The sequence below is a fragment of the Diabrotica virgifera genome, chromosome 3 (assembly GCF_917563875.1).
Source record: "Diabrotica virgifera virgifera chromosome 3, PGI_DIABVI_V3a".
NCBI lineage: Eukaryota > Metazoa > Arthropoda > Insecta > Coleoptera > Chrysomelidae > Diabrotica > Diabrotica virgifera.
Genome location: NC_065445.1, coordinates 97,192,718 through 97,214,971, shown reverse-complemented (window position 1 = coordinate 97,214,971; position 22,254 = coordinate 97,192,718). Strand labels below are relative to the sequence as shown.

General features: G+C 34.2%; 1 protein-coding gene across 2 annotated transcripts in view; it reads left to right on the top strand.

Annotated features, from left to right (window-relative positions):
- LOC126881965 (uncharacterized) overlaps positions 1 to 22,254 on the top strand; it is a 121,662-nt gene that overhangs the window by 73,920 nt on the left and 25,488 nt on the right. Inside the window, exons 2-6 of one of the 2 annotated variants that reach the window (XM_050646713.1) lie at positions 463 to 813; positions 5,672 to 5,973; positions 10,790 to 11,026; positions 11,263 to 11,469; positions 18,466 to 18,730. In XM_050646713.1, the coding sequence (XP_050502670.1) occupies positions 463 to 813; positions 5,672 to 5,973; positions 10,790 to 11,026; positions 11,263 to 11,469; positions 18,466 to 18,730 (1,362 nt within the window). The remainder of the gene's footprint in view (positions 1 to 462; positions 814 to 5,671; positions 5,974 to 10,789; positions 11,027 to 11,262; positions 11,470 to 18,465; positions 18,731 to 22,254) is intronic. The other variant, XM_050646714.1, reaches the window with a different exon arrangement.

The window sequence follows — 22,254 nt, the reverse complement described above, 5'->3', positions numbered from 1 at the left end:
AAACACGGTTTACTTAATCCATGAGTTAACTATTGTTTGAACAACCGGCCCTTAATGAGAATGCGTCAATCTTAGTTTTAAATCATATCCAAATGCTGTATTTTGCCACAGGATGACCGAATGCCGGATGAAACCGAAATGACAAAAATAAAATTTAATTTTCTCGTATAATGTGTGATAATGTGCATAAATTGCGGGCCGGATAGCTCAGGCGGTAGGATGTCTGACAGGCAGAAGGCAAGGGATCGAATCCTAGCGCCGGCGCCGGCGAGAACATCTAATCAATTTTAAATGTAAATATGAATGATGCGAACTAATCTGGATGATTTTTCTTCTAGTTTCCCAAAATATGATCAATATAGAACCATTAAGAAAATAAGTTATTTTAGATCAACATTTTAACATGGTTGTTATATATACACCTGAGTAGATATGCTTCTAAAATTTCTGTTTATTTTTTAGTCTCAAATCTTGGAAAGGGTTCAATCAGATAGGGTTACCGTTACAAAACCAGAAGAAGACAGACGACGTAGAACGATAATAGTAGAAAAGAAAAATGGATCTTTCGGATTTACTCTCCAAAGCTACGGCATCCACTATAAGAAGGAGAAAGAAATTGAAATGATCACTTATGTGGATTATGTAGACTACGATGGACCTGCCTATAGAGCCGGAATGAGGGAAGGAGACGTAATTTTGTCCATAAATGGAACAGATATGGAAAAAGCCGATCACAAAACACTAGTCACTTATATTAAGAATTGTGATAACAGAATGAGGATGGTGGTACTTTTTGAAGACTGCGTAAGAAAGGTAGGCATTTAGCTTTTTTCTAATCTAGAACCTTTCTTATTTTCTTTTTAATTTTTATACCTCTTCGGTCTATTTATTAGGATATAATTTAACAAAATCTACGATTTACCTATTAATAATGATGGTCGTCTATTTTTTTGGATCGTAAAGCTGATTCTAATTTTGATTACAAAGCTGTACCTATGCTCCAAAACTTTCTTGATGTTTATTGTAGGGTTTCAATCTAGATTTGTTCTGATCTATAACCTTTTATTTTCTTCTTCGTTTTTCTACATCTACGGTTTATGACCTTCTTCTTCTTTATGTACCTTAAGTCCCCTTGACGTTGGCGATTAACATGACAAGACCCTCTCTGTCTTGAGCTATTCTGAACAGTTGTTCCACTTTCCGTATCTCGGTCCATTCACTGATATTATTTAACCACAAGGCTTGTTTTCTACCAATTCCCCTGTGTCCTTCGATTTTACTCATCATAATTAGTCAAAGAATATTATAGTGTTTTCCCTCCATTATATGTCCAAGATGTGTTATTTTCTTGGATTTGACGCTATCAATCAGCTGACGAGTAGTTTCTGCTTTGTTTCATGTGCTTCCGAAGTTGAAGTTTCAAGTTATTATTACACAAGAGTGACCTCATTTTTTAAAAAAGTTGCGAAAGCCATGCACCGATGGCATGTATCAGTTTTCCATTAATTTTTACACCATATTCGAAATTCTGCAAAGCACGTTTAAAAATTCTATCTGAATATAAATTAAACAAAAGTGGGAAGAGCACACAACCCTGCCTGATTTCCTTTATAATGTTACACTGTTCTGTGGACTTCCGCTAACTTCCGATTAATACGAATGGTCGCTATTTGACGCGAATATAATTTTTCCTAACGTTGCGGCTATCAACTCTTTTACCTCTTACTATTTTAATTCTTCTATAATGTACTATATCAAATGCCATTTCATAATCAATAAAATGACAAAGATATCTTTATGTTGATCTGACATTTCTGTAGAAAGCATTCGGCGCAAAAAGTGCTTCCCTAGTTCCTAATCCATCTCTAAATCCAAACTGGATTTCATCTTATTTTCTTCACACTTATTCCTTTTTGGTGATTCCTGTGGATGATACGTACTAATATCTTCAAAGTGTGATTCGTAAAATTTATAAGTCTATGTAGTCGCTACAGTGTTTCGGACGTTGTTCTTTTGGTAAAGTTATGAATTCAGACCTCATCAGCCATGCCTCAGGGAGTTCACCAGTTAAATACATATGATTGAAAAGCTTAACCAATATTTTAATGTTTTCTTCATAATTTCGATTTAACATATGCCAGGATGTTATCAGAGCCAATATCTTTTCTGTTCTTTGCCGACTTTATAGAATACAGTACTTCTACCTTTAGTAGTTCTGGTCCTCCGTCTTCGCATATCTACTGTTGTTTTTCTGGTCTGATGTCATTAAATAGTTTATTTATGTACGTAGGTATACCAAGTTGTCCTAATTTCTTCTTGATTTATCACCATCCCTGTCCAGTCTACAATTTTATGAGGAGTTTTCTTATGATAGAGGTCATTTATTTTCTAGCTTTTATTTCGATATGCCCAATAAATGACCGTTTTGGAGTGTAATTTCCAGAGGCAACTCCGAATTGCATGAAAATTTGGATTTAGGTTCTACTTACCCTCCACTTCAAAGTTGAATTTGTGCCGTTGGTTGCTTTTACTTGGGGGGTGACATTTACCCCTTCTCGGGGGGTGAAACACGCGTGTTTAAAATAAGGTCGGAAATGGATAAACTGACTTATTTTAAGCACCTTTTGTTCTATAAAGTTTTTTACGTAAGTCAATACTTTTCGAGTTATTCGCGATTTAAAATGTTGATTTTTCGACAAAAAAAAACTACGTTTTCAGACCGTTTTTCCCAAATAACTCAAAAAATAAATATTTTATCGAAAAAAATATTTTTAGCAAAAGTGTAGCCTACAAAAAAACGAAAAAATGGTGTACCAGTAAAGTCTACAAATTGAGTAGAAGCAAAGTTGTAGCTCATGAAAAATACATTCTTATTCGTCTAATTCCAAATCGAATAATTCAACGCGAAATCACCGAAGAAAGAAGCGTTTTTCGGAAAAACCTTATTAACATTTTAAAGTATCGAAAAAGGCTTATTATTTGTTTTTTACAAAAGTTTACAGCATCAAAAATAAACGAGTTACACTGAAAAAAAAAAGTTGGCCCCTTTTTTTTGGTAAAAAAAATCGTGAAAACATCCCTCTATTTAGCACCCTAAATGAAATTAATCGTTTGGCTTTACCATTTATTTTAACTGTATGGTATTGTTTATATGATCTGTAAGTTTGGTTGGTTTGAAGGGCTTATTTTTGAAAACATTCGGTTTTATGGTAAAATAAAATTTTCTAAAAATATTTGAAAAATTTCATTTTTTCAAAATAACTTAAAAAGTATTAGTGATAAGAAAAATCTTAAAGAGTAAAAAAATGTAGATTTGCTATTATAAATATGCTAGTTTTATTTTGTTTCTCCGTAAGACAAAAATTGGTTAAGATATGGCTGTTCAAAATTTGCATACACTCGTGATTAGTGACCCATTCAAGCTTTCTCAATTTAAACCCTTTCAAAAATAAAGAATTTAAACCGGTGAGACTGACAAATCATATAAAAAATAGATAGGTAAGTAAATTATTTGTAAAGCGATAGCGATTAACTTCATTTGGGGAGCTAAACACGGCGAGATTTTCATGATGTTTTACAAAAAAAAAGAGGGCCAACTTTATTTTGAGCGTAACTCGCTTATTTTTAATGCTAAAACTTTCGTTTAGAAATTAAAACGAAGCTTTTTATAAACACTTTAAAAAAGTTTAAATGGGTTTTTCCCGAAAAGTGCTTAATTTTTCGGTGATTTCACCTTGAAATATTCGATTTGGAATTAGACGAATAAGAACGTATTTTTCATGAGCTACAGCTTTGTTTTTATTTGATTGATAGACTTTACTGGTACACCATTTTTGGGGTTTTTTATAAGCTACACTTTTGCTAAGGATATTTTTTTCGATAAAATATTTACTTTTTGAGTTATTTGCGAAAAACCGTCTGAAAACGTAGTTTTTTTGTCGAAAAATCAACATTTTCAATGGCAAATAACTCGGAAAAGTATTGACTTAAGTAAAAAACTCTATAGAACAAAAGTTGCTTAAAATCTTAAAATTTATCCATTTCCGGTCTTATCTTGAACGTATGTTTTTTCACCCTTGAGAAGGGGTGACTGTCACTCCCCCAAGTAAAAGCAACCAACGGCACAATTTCAACTTTGAAGTGGAGGGTAAGTAGAACCTAAATCCAAATTTTCATGCAATTCGGAGTTGCCCCTGAAAATTACACGGTATCGCCGAATTTCCCGTTCATTTACTGGGCATAATATATATCGTAATGAACGATTTGGACTACAAGTAAACATATCAAAAACTAAATTTATAGTCATCAGCAAAAATAAAATTAGACACGTCCAACTGCTTATCAAGAATACACCAGTGAACCGAGTAAAACAGTATACTTATCTTGGAACAATAGTAGGTAAACGAACAATGGGATTACTCACAAGAAGTAAAATGTAGAATAGAGAAGGCTAACAACTTAATATGGAGATAAGAGTAAGGCTCCTACGAAATTACATCTTTTCAATATTATACTACGGAGTTGAATCCTGAACACTCACTGAAACGATGGACAAGATAACCAACGAGACCGCACTACGAAGAACGAGAAAATAAAGAGACGTGATGTATACGATTAAAAGAAGAAAGCTAGAACATCTCGGACACATAATGAAAAACGGCACTAAATACAGGTTAGGTAATGAAAATAATCCTTCAAGGCGAAGTATTAGGAAAGCGAGGAATTGGGAGAAGAAGAAAATCATGGTTAAAAAACCTGAGGAAATGGTTCTCTACAACAACACAGCATGATCTTCTTATGTTTTCGCTTCTCTTCCTATCCAACAGACTTTTCCCTGATATTCGTCGGAGTATTTTCATCTCTTTTGTTTCTAGTAGTCGTCTCGTTTTAGATGTGTCAGGTGTTGTCTCCGCCGTATATGTCAATATAGGTCTAATTGCTGCTTTATAGATTTTTACTTTTGTGTCTTGTCTTAGGTGTTTGTTCTTCCAGATTATGTCATTAAGGGATCCCGCCGCTTTACTTGCTTTTAAGCTTTGTTGTCGTACTTCCTCTTCAACATCTTCGTAATGGGTTATACCTATTCCCAGATATCTAAACCTTGCTTCCTGCTTTATTATTTTCCCATCAATTTCGATTTTACATCGTAGTGGGTATTTAGATGTTGTTATAAATTTGGATTTTTTCTGCTGATATTATCACATTGTATTTCTTGGCTGTTATATTGAAGATGTGTGTTAATCTTTGGAGATCGTCTTCTGTCTCGGCGATTATTGCGGCGTCGTCTGCATAACATAATATTTGGATTTCTTTGTTCCCCATTCTGTAACCATGACCTTTACGTACTGCTTCTATTATTTCGTCCATTATTATATTAAACAGCAGTGGGCTTAATGAGTCACCTTGTCTGACTCCGCTTTGTACTGGTATAAACTGCGTTAGTTTTCCATTTATCGTTGCCTGTATTCGATTTTGAAAATAGATGCTTTCGATGGTTTGTATAATATTGAATGGTATGTTTCTTCTATACAGTAAATGTAAGACGTCTTCGATCGAAAGCCTTTGTCAGGTCTATAAAACATAGATATGCTGGTTTATTGTACTCAATGGCCTACCCTTATTTTAATATTTATTACTTCTTACAAGTCTAATTTACTTTTAAATTCTACAGGTTGAACTGCACATGCGTTATATCCAGTTGCAAAGAATTCTTCAAAACAAAATGGAAGAGCTAGAACGTCTATGCATACGCGAACGTCAGCTGTTAGAAGGAAAATGGAAAACACATAGTCTTCCTGCAAGGAAAAAAGCCTCCCAAGCTAGTAATGGTGGTCCACCGACTCCCACACAGACAACATATTCCTACTGCAGACCGACAGTATCGACTGAAGACGTGGCAAAAGTTGCGCAGCAGCAGAAACAAGTTACCCCACCCTTAGCTTTTGCTTATCAGTATCTAGACTCGCGCTATAGGTAAGGACTGTAGAAACGCGATTACGCATGCCTTTATCCAGCTTCTTCTTTTTTATATTTTCTACTTATTTACAACAAAAGGACATTAGATCGCACTGTGTATTTTATATTTGTGTTTTGCGAAAATTACTACGCTTGAATTAGCAAACTTAGAGATTACTGTGTAATTATGTGAGGGATTATACAGTCGGAAGTTAAAGAAATGAACACAGACAATATACAGCTTGCAACGCAGCAAATGTTGAATACTCTATAATATCTACAAGGTACTATAATTTTTTAGAGAAATCTATGTATTTTTTTAATTTCGAAGATTAGAAAAAATATGAGATGTAGATATCAAACATTTATAAATACAAAAATTTGGGTGAAAGAGAAATCCTGCTTGTTGTATATGTTCCTTTGCAAATTATTATCAAAAATGGCGTACTGTTTCAAGGTTGTTGATATTCGTACTCTCAATTAAAAGCAATATTTACGAATATGGATGCCTAATATATTAATTGTATATTCGTTGCTTATTATAGCGTCTATATTTTTGATCTTCAATTCAAGGTAAAATCGTATACCTATGTTCAGTTCTTTGCCCTCCGACTCGATATATTATATAGTATCGTCAATCATAAATTTTATCAATATGTTCCAAATATTTCGCACATAATAATAGTCCAGGCGGGATTTGTTTTAAGTTGGACAATTTCTATAGAAGCCTATTTTTTGCTGGGATCGCTTAAAAGTGTACCTTTTGTATTAATAATCATACTATGCGCCAGTTACAAACCTGTGCTTAATTTTTTATTTAACAAAATACTCCAGCTCCTGTTCAACAATACAATAGCTCCAAGGTTCCATAAGATTTACACAGCCCCATGTTTCTCCTACTGCATAGTCACTGCGAAACGCGCGATAGCTAGAAATTGAAAGTTTAGATCCATTTTCAATTTCGTTGTAACACGAAACTACAGCCGCATCATTATTCCAGTTCAATCAGAGAGCGCAGCAAGCACCTCTACCGGTTTCGAAACTTATTAGTCTCTCATCAGGAGGCACATATCTCTCATCAGCATCCGTTATGGCTTGCAAATTGTAGAAGCCTCGGAGGTGTTACCAGAGAAGGTTCCCATTGTTTTCAGTCTGGTAGGATGTAGAATAGCATATTTGGTTGTTGTTTTATGTGCTATTAGATTGAAAACTTAGTTTTTTGATAGCAGTTGCCGCTAGGGCATCCCTGCCATTTTGTTCGTTGCAATCTGTGACTGCACTCCAGGGTTTGTCCTAGTTGGGTCAGAGAGAGCAGCATATGTGCTTCCTGATGAGAGACTAATAAGTTTCGAAACCGGTAGAGGTGCTTGCTGCGCTCTCTAATTGAACTGGAATAATGATGCGGCTGTAATGATTGGAGTACGAAGGGAACCATTCTCGTTGGAACTGTACCGCGCTGAGCAGATGGGACGTGAATTATAAATTGTAAAATTTCCTCATCTTCCTTAGTCTCAGCATCCGTTATGGCGTGCAAATTGTAGAAGCCCCGGAGGTGTTACCAGAGAAGGTTCCCATTGTTTTCAGTCTGGAAAGATGTACAATAGCATTTTTGGGTTTTGTTTTACGTGCTATTAGATTGAAAACTTAGTTTTTTGAAAATTTAGTGTTTATTGTTTAAAGAATAGCAATAACTAGAAAAAAAGTGCAAAAATGGAGTTTCTCCTTTAAGCTTAAACTTAACTGACAGCCTTTATATGTATTTCACCTAGAGAAACTTTATTATCGACGAGAATCGGGAAGTTCAAGATTGTATTGCAGAAAATTGCATTTTCTTGGCTTCTTGTCATCCGATTTTGATATATATTTTTTAAATCGATATCTCGGATATATTTTCAAACATATATTGTAATTGCAAAACAGGAAGTTTGCAATAAACAATTTATGTAGAGCAATTTGCATTCAAAGAGGTGTCACACAGTTGTATATTATCCCCAACTTTGTTTAACGTTTACTCAGAAATAATATTTTTTAACAAAGCCTTGGAAAGACAATGTGAAGTTCGAATTGGAGGAGAAACTCTTAACAACATCAGATATGCATATGACACAGCGATCATGGCTGAAAGTATCGATGGTCTTCAATTCCTTATAGATCCAGTCACTAGAGAATACTCTAATAACGGACTTGGCATAACTTCCACATCACTGGCATAAATACAACAGAGACAAAGTTGCCTGTGGTTAGTAAACAAGACGTAGCCCCGTCTTTACGGGGGTCAATAGTAGTATAAATTTAAAATCTCGACTGAATTTGACCGTTGCGTTAGCCGCCATCTTGATTTTAAACGAGAACCGTTTTTGTTCAATATCTCACCATTTTCAACTTTTCGCCAAAAAGTGTAGGAACTGAAATTCTTGAAAATGCGATTTTCTATAATGTTGTTTATTATAATTTTTTTCGTGCGTTCGATATTTTCCGAGTTATGGGGGAAAATAGTGACAGTTAAAGTATAATTATTGATTTATTGAATTTTCTCGTTTATTATTAGTTTTACAACAAAGATAAAGAGAATTAAATTTTTTACAATTTTGATCTCTTTCATTTTTTTTTGATAAAATCAATATTTAAAGTAGTACGTATGCGGTAAAGGTGCGAGCGTAAGACCTGATTGACTTTATAGCAATTGTTTTTGTTCAATATCTCCGCCATTTTCAACTTTTCGACAAAAAGTGTAAGGACTGAAATTGTTGCAATTACGATTTGCTACAATTTTTCGAGAGAACCAGTGGCGGGTCTACGAGGGGGGAGGAATGGGAAAATTCTCCTCAACAGGGTTCACAATATAAAAAAAATTGTTGAAATATTAAAATATGTTAACTGACATAAAACTTAATTATCGATAGACAAATTCAACCAATCAAACCAGCTAATTAGTTAATAAAACTAAGTGAACTTAGTGCATATAAGTTATTATTTATGTCTTTTATGTACTTAGTTTGGTTGGTGTTTCATTGGAAGTTTCAAAAATTGTATAAAATATAATTCTCTTTATTTTTGCTTATGTACAATTACGTCATAAAGTTAATAATAAATGAGACAATTCAATAATTATGCTTCCCCTCCGCTTCCACTATTTTCCCCCTTAACTCGGAGAATATTGATCGCATAAAAAAATTGTGGAAAAGAAATTATAGGAATTACGTCTTCAACAATTTTAGTTTCTATCATTTTTGTCGAAAAGTTGAAAATGTCGGAGATATTAAGCAACAACGGTTCTCCATTAAACTTAATATGGCGGCTAATGCAACGGCAGAATTCAGTCGTGATTTCAAATTTACACTACTATTGATATCGCCTAAAGGATAGAATTATAAAATTTAAGGCAGCTCAGAAACTGTATTCAATTTAGTAATTATGCTTCCCCACCACTTTTTACTATTTTCCCACTTAACTCGGAAAATATCAACCGCATGAAAAAAATTGTTAAAAAGAAATTGTACGAAATCATATTTGGGACAATTTTAGTTGAAAATGGCGTAGATATTGAACAAAAACAATTGCTACAAAATCAATCGGGTCTAACGCTCGCGCCATTATCGCATACGTACTACCTTAAATATTAACTTTAGCAAAAAATTAAAGATATTAAAATCGTGTAGAATTTAATTCTCTCTATTTTTGTATGGGGGCATTTTTGTCGTAAAACTAATAATAAACGAGATAATTCAATAATTATGCTCTAACTGTCACTATTTTCCGCCATGGCCATAACTCAGAAAATATCGACGGCACGAAAAAATTTTAAGAATAGAAATGATAGAAAATCACATTTTCAACAATTTTGGTTGTTATACTTTTTGTCGAAAAGTTGAAAATGGCGGAGATATTGAGCAAAACGGTTCTCGTTTAAAATCAAGATGGCAGCTAACGCAACAGCGCAATTCAGTCGAGATTTTAAATTTACACTACTATTGATCCCCCCTAAAGATTAGAAAACTAAAATTTGGGGCAGTTCCTAATGCAAGGTTAGGCCTGTTATTCGTCTAACCCGACTGGACTAGAGCACTTTCGAGCCTTAAGCGCTGGTTTCCTCGAAAGCGGCACCGACAAACTGCGACCGTAGCACTGCGATGAATTACGTCAGATTACGGTGAAAAATTCAAGGTTCTTCACTGCGGCAATGGAATGTGCAAACTCAGCAAGCGGTGGCTTCCAACCGCTATTATTTTGCATGGTACAGTTTTTTATGACATCATTCATCGCAGTGTTACGGTCTCAGTTTGTCGGCACCGCTTTCGAGGAAACCAGCGCTTTACAGGCGATAATATGGGCGCAAAAACCAAAAAATTTTCGATTTTTTTCAGATTTTGTTAAATAAAAATCCTGAAGTTCTTCCAGCAAAAAAGTAGACTCCTATGGAAAATGTCCAATATGGTCTGCTTTTCGACAGATCCCGCCTGAACTATGATTATCTAACTATTGAATTTGCACTTCTTGTTTTTGCATGTTAGTAGAATTAATAAAAATTGTGATAACGTATTTAAGTTTTGTTATATAAGAGCTTCTTCTTTTATTTTAAATAAAGAAATGAGCATTGCTTCGGCTTTAATTTTTGTGTTTCTTAATTATACGTCTTTCTATCTGACATGCACTATTTAACTCGGGTATGAGACCTTTAGATAACTTTAGCAATAAATTATTCAGAATGTCTAGTAAAACTACAAAGCTTTTCAAAAATATTCTTGTTATTGCATGTTTGCTTCATAAAGAAAACGTAGGCAACCTCCACACTTATCTTTTGATAATCCAAAACTTATGGGCAGTTTTAATTTAGATACATTTTACATCCTTCGACAAGTAGCAGTGGAGAATACCTTCTAACCCTTGAGCAACCGCATTACAAAGATCAGCACAGTCTGATTGTAAAAACGCCCTGTGATCAAAAACAGACTCGAGCTAGTCAGACTCGTGTGGACAAACCAAAGAAACCTCCTGTTCTGTGTCAGCGCTATGCTGGCCAGCTGTGCAACCCATGCATGCAATCTGGATCCAACAACGGAGACAACAATAGGTACGATATTGATAAACATTTTATTTTTAAAATAGTTATAAAAATGGATATCTTGAGTATTAGAAAACCAACTGCTGAGTAAAACCTAAGAGATTGTTAACTAACCTAACCAAACCTAACTCCACTTAAGAAACCATCGTCCTTGAATCCCTCCGTTATTAATTAATTTCTTAATCAAACTACCTTTATTCACAAGGAATTTGTTTCCAAGGAATTAACAACCAGGTACATTTTAGCTTAGATGCTTACGACTTAGCTAGTCCTTGTTGTGATCCAAGGTGTGTTCCCACTGGTAGAAGAAGATCACGAAGCCAAAAAGAACAAAGAAAAAGAGACTCCAAGACTGAGGAAACCCAAACTGAACCACAACAACCCAGATCTCGACCACATTCCCAATCGTCACAAACCGGACCTGAGCCCCAAACTTTCACAGTTCCTAAACGGTAAATATGCTCCCAGTTAATATTAGGTATAGTACTATGGGCTATGTAGTAGTTGATTTAATTTGTGACCATATTTCACAGCTCCTATTTGCTATTTTCTAAAACATCTGCTTCATCTTCTTTTTATCTTTTGTGGGGGTATTCAACCATAAATTTTCGAATATTTTTCTTCTTAATTCTGTCATTTACTTCCTTTGTTCTCCTTCCTTGATTTCCTCTGTAATGTTTTTCTTAATTAATGTCTTTATCACATCCATGTCTGATCATTTGTTTATTTTCCTTTATAGCTCAGATATCCTTACTCTAAGACATTATAAGATAACTTATTTTAAGATTATTTGGAGCCTATTTTTAAGGTAGTACTAGAGCTAGTACTTGTGCTTCCTTCTTTTTTGAAAAATTTCTTATTCAGAAAACAATAAATTCATAGAAAAAACGTCAAATTATTGCCCTGAAAACTAAAGATGAACGAATAGAATACGACCAAGATGATATCAAAAAAAATTGCAGAAGAATTTTACAGAGAATTCTACGAAGCAAGTAGGTATGTATATAGAAACCAATTACTGAAGACAAACTTATAATGTAGAGTAGGAAGAGATTCTAGAAACCACTATAAAAAAATGAAATTAGTGGCGCTCTCACTCAAATAAAAAAATAATAAAACATCAGGTAAGAATAACACTAATCACCACTATTATTTACTCTGTATTCGAACTGAATATTCAGAGAAGCATTGGACGAGGTCCAAGGTGGAATTAAGATTAACGGAACGAGAATAGACAACATCAGGTACGCTGATGATACAAGAACTACAAAATATAATAAATGCGGTAGTTCCTCATAGCTAAATGTTTGGTTTACACCTAAACGTTTCCAAAACTAAAATTTTAGTTATTTCAAAGACACCAATAAACGTAAATTTGTATGCCAAGGGACAACTAATAGAGCAGGTAACTTCCATAAAATATTTGGGTGCCAGTGCCAATAGCCAAACACATTTTTTGTAAGATCAGACCTAAGTCTGGAGCTCAGGTGCTCAGATGTTAGGTGTTTCCTGTCTTGCTGTATGGCTATGAAAGTTGCCTTGGAGATGTATATATACAGACGGATGCTGAAAATTTCATGGGTACAAAAGGTAACTAACATTGAGGTACGTCGGCGCATGAGCAAAAAAACGAACTACTAAGAATAATCAAAGAAAGAAAAATACAATACTTGGGTCATGTGTTGAGAGGTGAAAGATATAAATTACTTCAATTCATATTGGAAGCTAAAGTATAGGGAAAAACATGAGTAGGAAGTCTGAAACTTTCCGTTCTTGCCTGTCTTCCTTGTCAACTCAGTACAGGAATTCGTCGATCATCTGATTTTACACAAATCTTGATTTCTGAAAATAGCACATTTTGCACATTTCCAATATGCCAATTTGGTATTGAAGACACCATTTTAAAGGCGATCAATCTTGTGCTGACTGGATAACTCGAAAACCCGTAGCTCTCTCATGCTGTACAGTTCTGGATGCGGAGACTTCTTGTCGTTTCAACACTGAAATACTTACACCTGTAGTTTCCAAAAAGCTGCATTTGGAACTGCGGTTGAGAAATTATTGGGTCTCTTCTAGCTACTTGGACAATAAAACGATCGTGGCGAGCATTGCTACTCTTTGGCGACTTTGTCTTGGTCTATATGTTATAGTCAAAGCCCGAATTTCAGGCACTCCTGGGTTTGACTAGGCAATTCTCAGGTATGACTGACGGTTTAGTCAAACCCCGAAATAAATTACCGTTTCGGCCTTGGACTAGTCAAACCTAGGAGAGACAACGTTGGTCAGGCAAAGGTCGAAATTTAATTTTATGAAATGTCGTAATTTGTTAGATTAGGTTTAATAAAACGTCATTTATTAATTATAATGTTTATTATTTTTATATTGTCGTAATTAAAATAAAAAAATTAGTGTTTATTCTCGCATATTGAGGCATTATCATTATGGCATTTAGAGTTGTACAATACGTTTGACCTTTTACACTTACATGGTTTTGAAGAGCATTTCTTATTGCAGTGGTATTTTATAAATCCTTGTCCTCCAAATTTAGAATATTTAGTACTAATTTCTCTTAGAGGCAGCTTAACGTCTGGAACATCTTCGAAATTAGGAAAATTCTCTTTGCATTCTCTTATTTGATTTCTTAAAAAAAGTGTGTTTATTGTTCCGTATTTCGTATCAACTCTATATGTTGTATGATACCAAAAATATTTCGAGCATCTCCTTGGCACGCGTTAGAGCATGCGTTGTGCACAGACAGAAAATATTAAAATAAATAAAGGAAATGCGATTGAAGGTCTTCATGACCAGCCTATAATGCTATGAAACAATTAAGTGAAAAAAATTGTCCTCCAATTTCGATCGGAAAAACTAACAATACCTATCCCCAGCTTTGATAGAGCCAAAGGAGATGCTTGAAATATTTTGGGTAGGTATCATACAAGGTAAAACAATTTACGGTTTATACAGGGTGTTTCATTATTAATTGTCCATATAGTAACTGGAGAAACCTTAGCACAAAATGCGAAGATTTAACCTAAAACACTTAAATAAGATGTGGTCCCTTATTGAGTTACAGGGTGTTTTATCTAAAAATTTAAAAAATATTTTTGCTCACCTTTTTAAAACTATTCAACGTATCCTTTTCATACTTGGCAGAAAGTGCGACTACTATACACCCTACTAAATTATGATAAACAAACGTTTCTAGCTACTACCAGAGGCGTACGACAGGGGATAGTGAATGGTTGACCCTTCTCAAATTCTACGCCACTGGAGGAATTACTATTTTAGTACCGTTTTTAGATTCTCCAATATTTTATACGTAAATAATATACTTCTCATTGGTAACCATAAAGTCATTAGTTTTCGAGATATTTGAAATTAAATATGAAACGGTACAGTTATTTTGATTAATTTATGATAGGATTCATAAGATTAAAATTTAAAAATTATTTGTACCCAGTACTTTAAAACTATTTGGCGTATCCTTATCATACTTAGCAGAAAGTGTAGGTACTGTACACCTTACTAAATTAAGATAAATAAACGTTTCTAGCTACCACCAGAGGCGTACGGCAGGGGATAGTGGCTGGTTGACCTTGCCCAAATTTTACGCCACTGACGAAATTGCTATTTTAGTGTAATTTTTTGATTTTGCAGTACTTTATGTGTAAATAATATACTCTTAATTCGAAACGATAAAATGATTAGTTTTCGAGATATTTGAATCTAAAAATGAAGCGACACAATGCATTAATCAAAATAACCGTGTCGTTTCATTTTTAACTTCAAAGATCTCGAAAACTAATGACTTTATCGTTACGAATGAAGAGTATATTATTTTTATAGAAAGTATTGGAAAATTCAATAATTGAACTAAAATGGCAATTCCGCCAGTGGCTTAGAATTTGGAAAGGGTCAACCATTCACTTTCCCCCGTCGTATGCCTTTGGTAATAGCCAGAAACGTTTGTTTAACATAATCTAGTAGTTTGTGCAGTACCTATACTTCTTGCCAAGTATGAAAAGGATACGTCGAATAGTTTTAAAATGCTGAGCAAAAATAGTTTTAAACTTTTAGATAAAACACCCTGTAACTCAGTAAGGAACCACATTTTATTTAAGAGTTTTAGGTTAAATCTTCGTATTTTGTGCTAAGGTTTCTCCAGTTACTATATGGACAATTATTAATGAAACACCCTGTATAGAGTTGGTACGAAATACGGAACAATAAACACACTTTTTTCATGAAATCAAATAAGAGAATGCAAAGAGAAATTTCCTAATTTTGAAGATGTTCCAGACGTTAAGCTGTCTCGGTCTCTAAGAGAAATTAGTACAAAATATTCTAAATTTGGAGAACAAGGATTTATAAAATGCTACTGTAAAAAGAAATGCTCTTCCAAATTACGTAAGTGTAAAAGGTCTAACGTATTGTGCAACGCTAATGTCTGGTTGCACCAACAGATCTTAAGCTCCAGTTTAGCTAAGCTCTACTTATAGATAGGGCCTCCTTGAGTATCACTTACGTTGCACCATAATTTTAGATTCGTGCATTATTATCAATTACCTATATCTATTATTATATTATGGTATTCTTATTGTAATATATTATAATTAAATTAAATTAATTCTTATGATATTCTCGACTTAAGCTTAAGATGTATTGGTGCAACCGGGCATAAATGCCATAATGCCTCAACATGTGAGAATATACACTAATTTTTTAATTTTAATTACAACAATATAAAAATAATAAACATTAAAATAAAAAAATGACGTTTCATTAAACCTAATCTAACAAATTACGACATTTTAATAGCTGATCGGGGTTTGACTAGTCAAACCCCGATTTCATAAAATTAAATTTCGACCTTTGCCTGACCAACTTAGTCTCTCCTATGTTTGACTAGTCAAAGGCCGAATCTGTAATTTTTTTCGGGCTTTGACTAAGAATGTTAGTCAGACCTGAGGATTGCCTAGTCTAACCTAGGAGTGCCTGAAATTCGGGCTTTGACTATAACATATACATGAAACCTAGCACAGGTTTTTGACAACACACTGTGCAACTATATCCCTCTGATACATTCCTTGCTCCACAACACCAATAATATTTTCCCTTTGCACATCAACTAACCCCGCCTATTTTCGTTTTTGAACGCAAAAGTTAGTTTTTCTACTCTCATACTTTAATATATCAATTATAATTTAACCGCTGTATCATAACGTTCTTCATTATGATACATATTTTCATTGTGATACAATTTTTTAACCAATAGAATCGGGAGATGCCAACAATAACAAAGTTTTTTCAAAAGAAATAAATGTTGGTTTGAAATATATGGTGATTCCATAAGTTTGGTTGTGTATATGTTACGGTAAGAGCAGATAATTGGTAATTGTGTATAATTACCGGTAATTGTATACGATTACCAAAGTCGATGGCAAATGTAGGAAATTATTTTCATTTATCTACTTTTACCGGTAAATGTATACATTTACCAAGGACCAGCGGTAAAAGTATGAAATGAAATAGACACAATAAATTTAAACAGCTATTCAAGAAGTGTGATTGAACTGAATTAAAAACAAGAGACAGTTTCTTTAAACCTGAATTGAGTTTTTTTAACTGAATTAATACAACTACTCTACTTAGTTATACTATTTGCTTGTAATTACAAAACTTTCCGTTTTTTTTTAGATTTAAATTGATCTGTTTTGCATTATTTACTTATGCAAGCACATCGCTGATAGCCTTGCCTACCAGATAAAGACATTTTTCTATCATACTCGCGCAATGAAATGTTTAGTTTTGGTACCATGTCTAGAGAAATGAATGATTCTTTGCCGATAGTACATTGATTTCTGCTATACAACTGTGACAGTCGCCCTTCTTTAGTACCCAATTCATATAATTCATTTTGAACACTCATAATAACAGCCAAAAACATTTCTAGAATCACTTCGTGCCCTGTCAACATCTGGCACTCTTAATTTTACCGTATTACCGACATTACCAGGGAGAAATTTCAAGTTTGATGTTTAAGCATTTTCTTCAATTGCTTTTCAAGACCTTCCTTTGCACGTGCCCGTTTAATTGCAACAGAATTTTGTCTCTCTGAAATTTGATTAGAAGATAGTTCTTCTAGAATCGCATTAGATTCATTCACTGATGGTTGCTCATGCTCAGGTTGTTCAGGCTCTTTTTCTATTAGAAACTCATTTGGTTCATCCACTTCTACTTCTTCACGTTCTTCAGAATCAGGACCTGACTGGGTTTCTTCTACTTGTTCCACCAAAGGTTTCAAAATCTTCTTCAGTTGGAATATTTTCTAGAGCATCTTCTGGCAGTGATGAAGTTTTCACACCGATTTTGGCAGGAACCCCAAATATAGCTTCATAAGGACTGCAATTGATGCCAGAATGGTAAGCTCGCTTCTTGGCGAATTGTACAAATCGAAGACCATCTTCACTTAAGGGGCAAATCAGTTTTTCAATTTCCCCAACTTTCATGAAATCATACTTTTTCAACCATTTGTAGTCATCCGGTAGTTTATCACTAGTTTTAGATTTGCTTACATATAGGTACATTGTTTATTATACTTTGGTACTTCTCTTTTGTAAGCAAAACCGTATTGTGCTTTTTTACTATTCAACACTGCAAGCACTTTTGTATTAAAAAGCTATTCCATTGTTAAATCAAAAATAATTAGTTCTAGGACAATGTAATGTACAGTTCTGTACGTAGGTATATTATGTCGGTAGAGAAAACACTTCAAAGATAGGTAGGTAACATTAACATTATTGTTATTTAAAAAAACACGAAGCTCATGCGAAATCAGGATAGAAACACTTTTGATGTCTCAATCAACACTGCAGACGGAAGACTGATTATGCACGAAATAAACAAAGGCATTGCGCTTGCGTGTCGATCGTTATAATTTGAATTTCTTACTTTTACCAAGATCCTTTGGGAAAGGTATACAATACCGGTAAAAGTAATAAATAAGGGGTTTTTAAAGAATATTTTCTACATTTACTAACGACTCTGGTAATTGTATACAATTACCGGTCATTCTGTACAATTACCAGATTATCTATTTTTACCGTAACATATACATATGACACTATTATTTTATATTACTGTCAATATCAAATAGGATTGTACAACATAAAGGTTATCATATTTTTCACTTTCTGAAAAATTACTTACAGACAATATAAAAACAATAATGTCGCTACAGCATCTAACGGCAATATTTCATATAATTTTGCTTAGTAAGACAGTGGGTCAGCTGTTTTTCGTTACGATTTAGAGCAGACCACAGGCCTCCCTGAAGATCCCAAAAGGGTGGAACATACGTAAGAGGATGGTGGTTCACTCTGAAACGGAATGAAATATTAACTGTGTTTCATTTTCATTTACAAACCATATACTCTATTTTTTAGATACTTCCGTATCGGAACAGGCCTAACAAGTCAGTGTAGTTTACATTCCTGCACTTCGAGTGAAGTAAGCAATATTGTCCCGACAACTTTGGGGGGCGAGAGTTCTGCCAATAGCTATACTACGTCTCTCAGTACTGATACCCTCTATTGGGACGGATCCTGTGATACTACTTCTAGACAACTCAGCCTAAAATCGAAACATGACCAGCAGAGGTATTCGCAACAACCTCAGCAATATGAGACTATCTATATACAGTACAATCAGGTAGAGTATCTATTTTTAGTGTTTAACTGTTTTACTGTGAACTCTTTTATATAAATATTGTTTTATATTCAAAACATTAAATATAAGGTAGTTTTAGTTTACATCTTCTAGGAAAGCGTTCTATCGCTTGTATGTATTTACGACAGTATATTATGTCGTAGGAGCTTCATTTGTGAGCCTTTTTGTTTTAAATTGGAAACGGAACCGCATTTTATATTTGGTTCTCATTCGAACTCCTCAAGTATGGATATCTGAATACAACTCAAATCCAAAAGCCAACAAATGTCTCCTGAATGTTTCCCACTTAAGTGGTAAGCGTACAATGGCGCCATCTACTTCGATGGTTATGAACGAAAGCAACTAAAACCCAAAGGTCAACAAACGTCTCCTGAATGTAAGGAACTTTCAAATTGAAAATATAGTTTAAATTAAAATAATAAAATCCATCGAATTACTCTTTCTGGGTGCACGACCTAGCACATAGAGAACAAAAAAATGCTAGAAACAGCAGAGATGAAAAATGAAAACCCTTAAAAAAATCGATGGTAAGACACTACACTATGGTATAGAGCTAGAAGTACAGATATGTATTACAGAGATGCAAGGTGGTGAACTTTCATATTATGTAAAGGAAAATTTGACTTGAAAAAGTTTAAGTAAGAGATATGTTAGTCAGTTAGTCAGTAACTCTGGTAGCGTGAGGTTGTGTATGTTTTGATTTGCAACACGGCCAACTGCTAATTGTTGTGTTTACGTGTTTGTTTTGATTTGTGGAGTGTTGTGAGTTACTAGTAGTAAGTGAAGTAATGTGAAGTAGAAATGGCACTTAGAAATTCCAAAACTGGAAAGGCAAATGGACCCGATGAGGTTCCTACTGAATTACTAAAGCTCTTGAATGATGAATCAATAGGTATAATATTGCACTTATTTAACACAGTATACAATACTGGTATTATACCTCAAGAGTGGCTGCTGTCTACATTCGTTACACTGCCAAAGAAATCCAATGCAAAAGAATGTTCAGAACATCGAACAATATCTTTAATGAGCCATCTACTAAAGATATTTCTAAAAATCATCCACAACCGAGTTTATCAAAAGTTGGAGTCAGATATTAGTAATACACAGATGGGGTTCAGAAAAGGACTAGGTACTCGAGAAGCTCTCTTCGGTTTGAATGTTCTTACACAAAGATGCCTAGACGTTAATCAAGAAGTACATGCATGTTTTATCGATTTTGAAAAAGCGTTTGACAGAGTACGCCACGATAGGCTAAGAGACATTCTTGAAAGAAAAGACATAGATAATAAAGATCTGCGAATAATTCTCAACTTATATTGGAATCAGAAAGCTAACATCAAAATAGAAAACGAGATATCAAAAGCAATAGAAATACGTAGAGGAGTAAGACAGGGATGCATTTTGTCACCACTGCTATTTAATGTATATAGTGAAAGCATCTGTCAGGAAGCCCTTTTGCAAGCAAATGAAGGAATCGTAATCAATGGAGAGGTTGTAAATAATATTCGATACGCAGACGACACTGTACTAGTTGCAAGAACAGTAGAAGAATTACAACGATTACTTACAAACGTAAATATTGCTTGCAACAATTATGGCATAAACATTAATATCAAAAAAACCAAGTATATGGTCTTCAGTAAAATCATGACACAACCAGCACATATTAGTATAAACGGCATTCAAATTGAAAAAGTATCAAGTTATAAATACTTGGGAACTTTAATAAACGAAACTGGAGACCAAAACAATGAAATAAAAAGACGTATCGAAATTGCCAGGGCCACCTTCATAAAGATGAGAAAATTCTTCTGCAACAGAGATATAAGCATCCCTCTACGATTAAGAATGCTAAGTGGCTACGTATTTAACACGCTATTATACGGTGTAGAGGCCTGGACTCTCAAACAGAACAACATAAAAAATATTGAAAGTTTCGAGATGTGGTGCTACCGTCGAATGCTGAAGATAAGTTGGGTTGAAAGAATCACAAATCTTGAAGTAATACGGAGGATAGGAAGAGACCCAGAAATTTTATTAACGATAAAACGAAGAAAACTCGAGTATTTGGGTCACCTGATGAGAGGTCATAAATACGCATAACTTCAAAATATAATGCAAGGAAAAATAGAAGGAAAACGGAATCCAGGCCGTAGAAGAATGTCGTGGATGCGGAATTTGAGAGAGTGGTTTGGCTGCACCACTAATGAACTTTTTAGGTCAGCTGTAAACAAAGTCAGGGTAGGCTTGATGATTTCCAATCTCCGATAGGAGTGGCACAAGAAGAAGAAGAAGTAGTAAGTCGTTCTACTTTTTGTTTACTTTCATCGACCTTGTTTATTACTGCAATATAATTTTTGACCATGACATACAGCTGTGAGAATTGTCTTTCACATTTTTCTGATTCGGATAAATTGAATAATTTAAGATGTAATGGAGATTGTCGGAGAACTTTCTGTATGAAGTGTACAGGTCTAAACAAGTCGTTCACAAAAGCCTTATTGGATCAAAAATTTTCCCATCTAAAATTTTTTTGTACACTATGTGATTCGCCTAGCTTAAGATATTTAGATGAAAAAATAAATAATCTATCAAGAAATCAAATACCTCTAGAAAACTTTGAGGCCTTAACACAAGTTACTAAAAAGCTTACTGATAATTTGCCAGTTTTTATGGAGACTTACGATTTGTTAACAAAAAATGACGACAAACTGGACTATATTATTAAAAAAATTGACGAGATCCATAAACTGAATAACCTGCTTAACCTGCTGAATCCTGAAAAGGTTTTAAAATCTGTAAGGCAGATGGAACATGATATTTTCAATTTATCGTCAGTTTTTTTCGGCAGTTCAGATGAGACTATAAAGGTTCAAATCCAAGACTCAACGTCTACTGAAATTAAGGTAGGATTAGAAAGGCGTTCTTCAAATGTCAGTGAAATCTCAAATCAAATGAGCAATATTTCCAAAAATTTACCTACCTTACCAACAAAAAAAGAGGTATTGAACAAAAAAACATTTTATGCCACCACAAGTACCCAAACTGAAGAGCCTCAATGTTGCGAAATAAGTCCAGAGCAAAAGTCAAAAAACACAGAAGATAAATGTCAGTTTGTAATTATTAGTAACTTAACCCCAATATACACCCCTATACAAGTGGTACACTACATTAAAGAGAAGCTAGGTATCAAAGAATATATTAGATGTTACGCCCTCGTTAAAGATGCCGACACATCAACTGGTTCTTCATTTAAAATAGGCATAAAATCTAGATCATCGATTAACTTACTATTTAATAAGAAAATTTGGCCACCTGGTGTAATCATTAAATGGTCCATTGAATCTTCATATTCCGAACCATCCGAGTCACATAAGAATCCGAAGAATATCAGAAGCCCTGTTATCCCGGAAAATCCAGTTACCAGTTTATACAACAACAAAGATGAAGTACAGAACACAAATATATGTTCAGACAAGCAGGCCATCGAAATTTGTAAATCT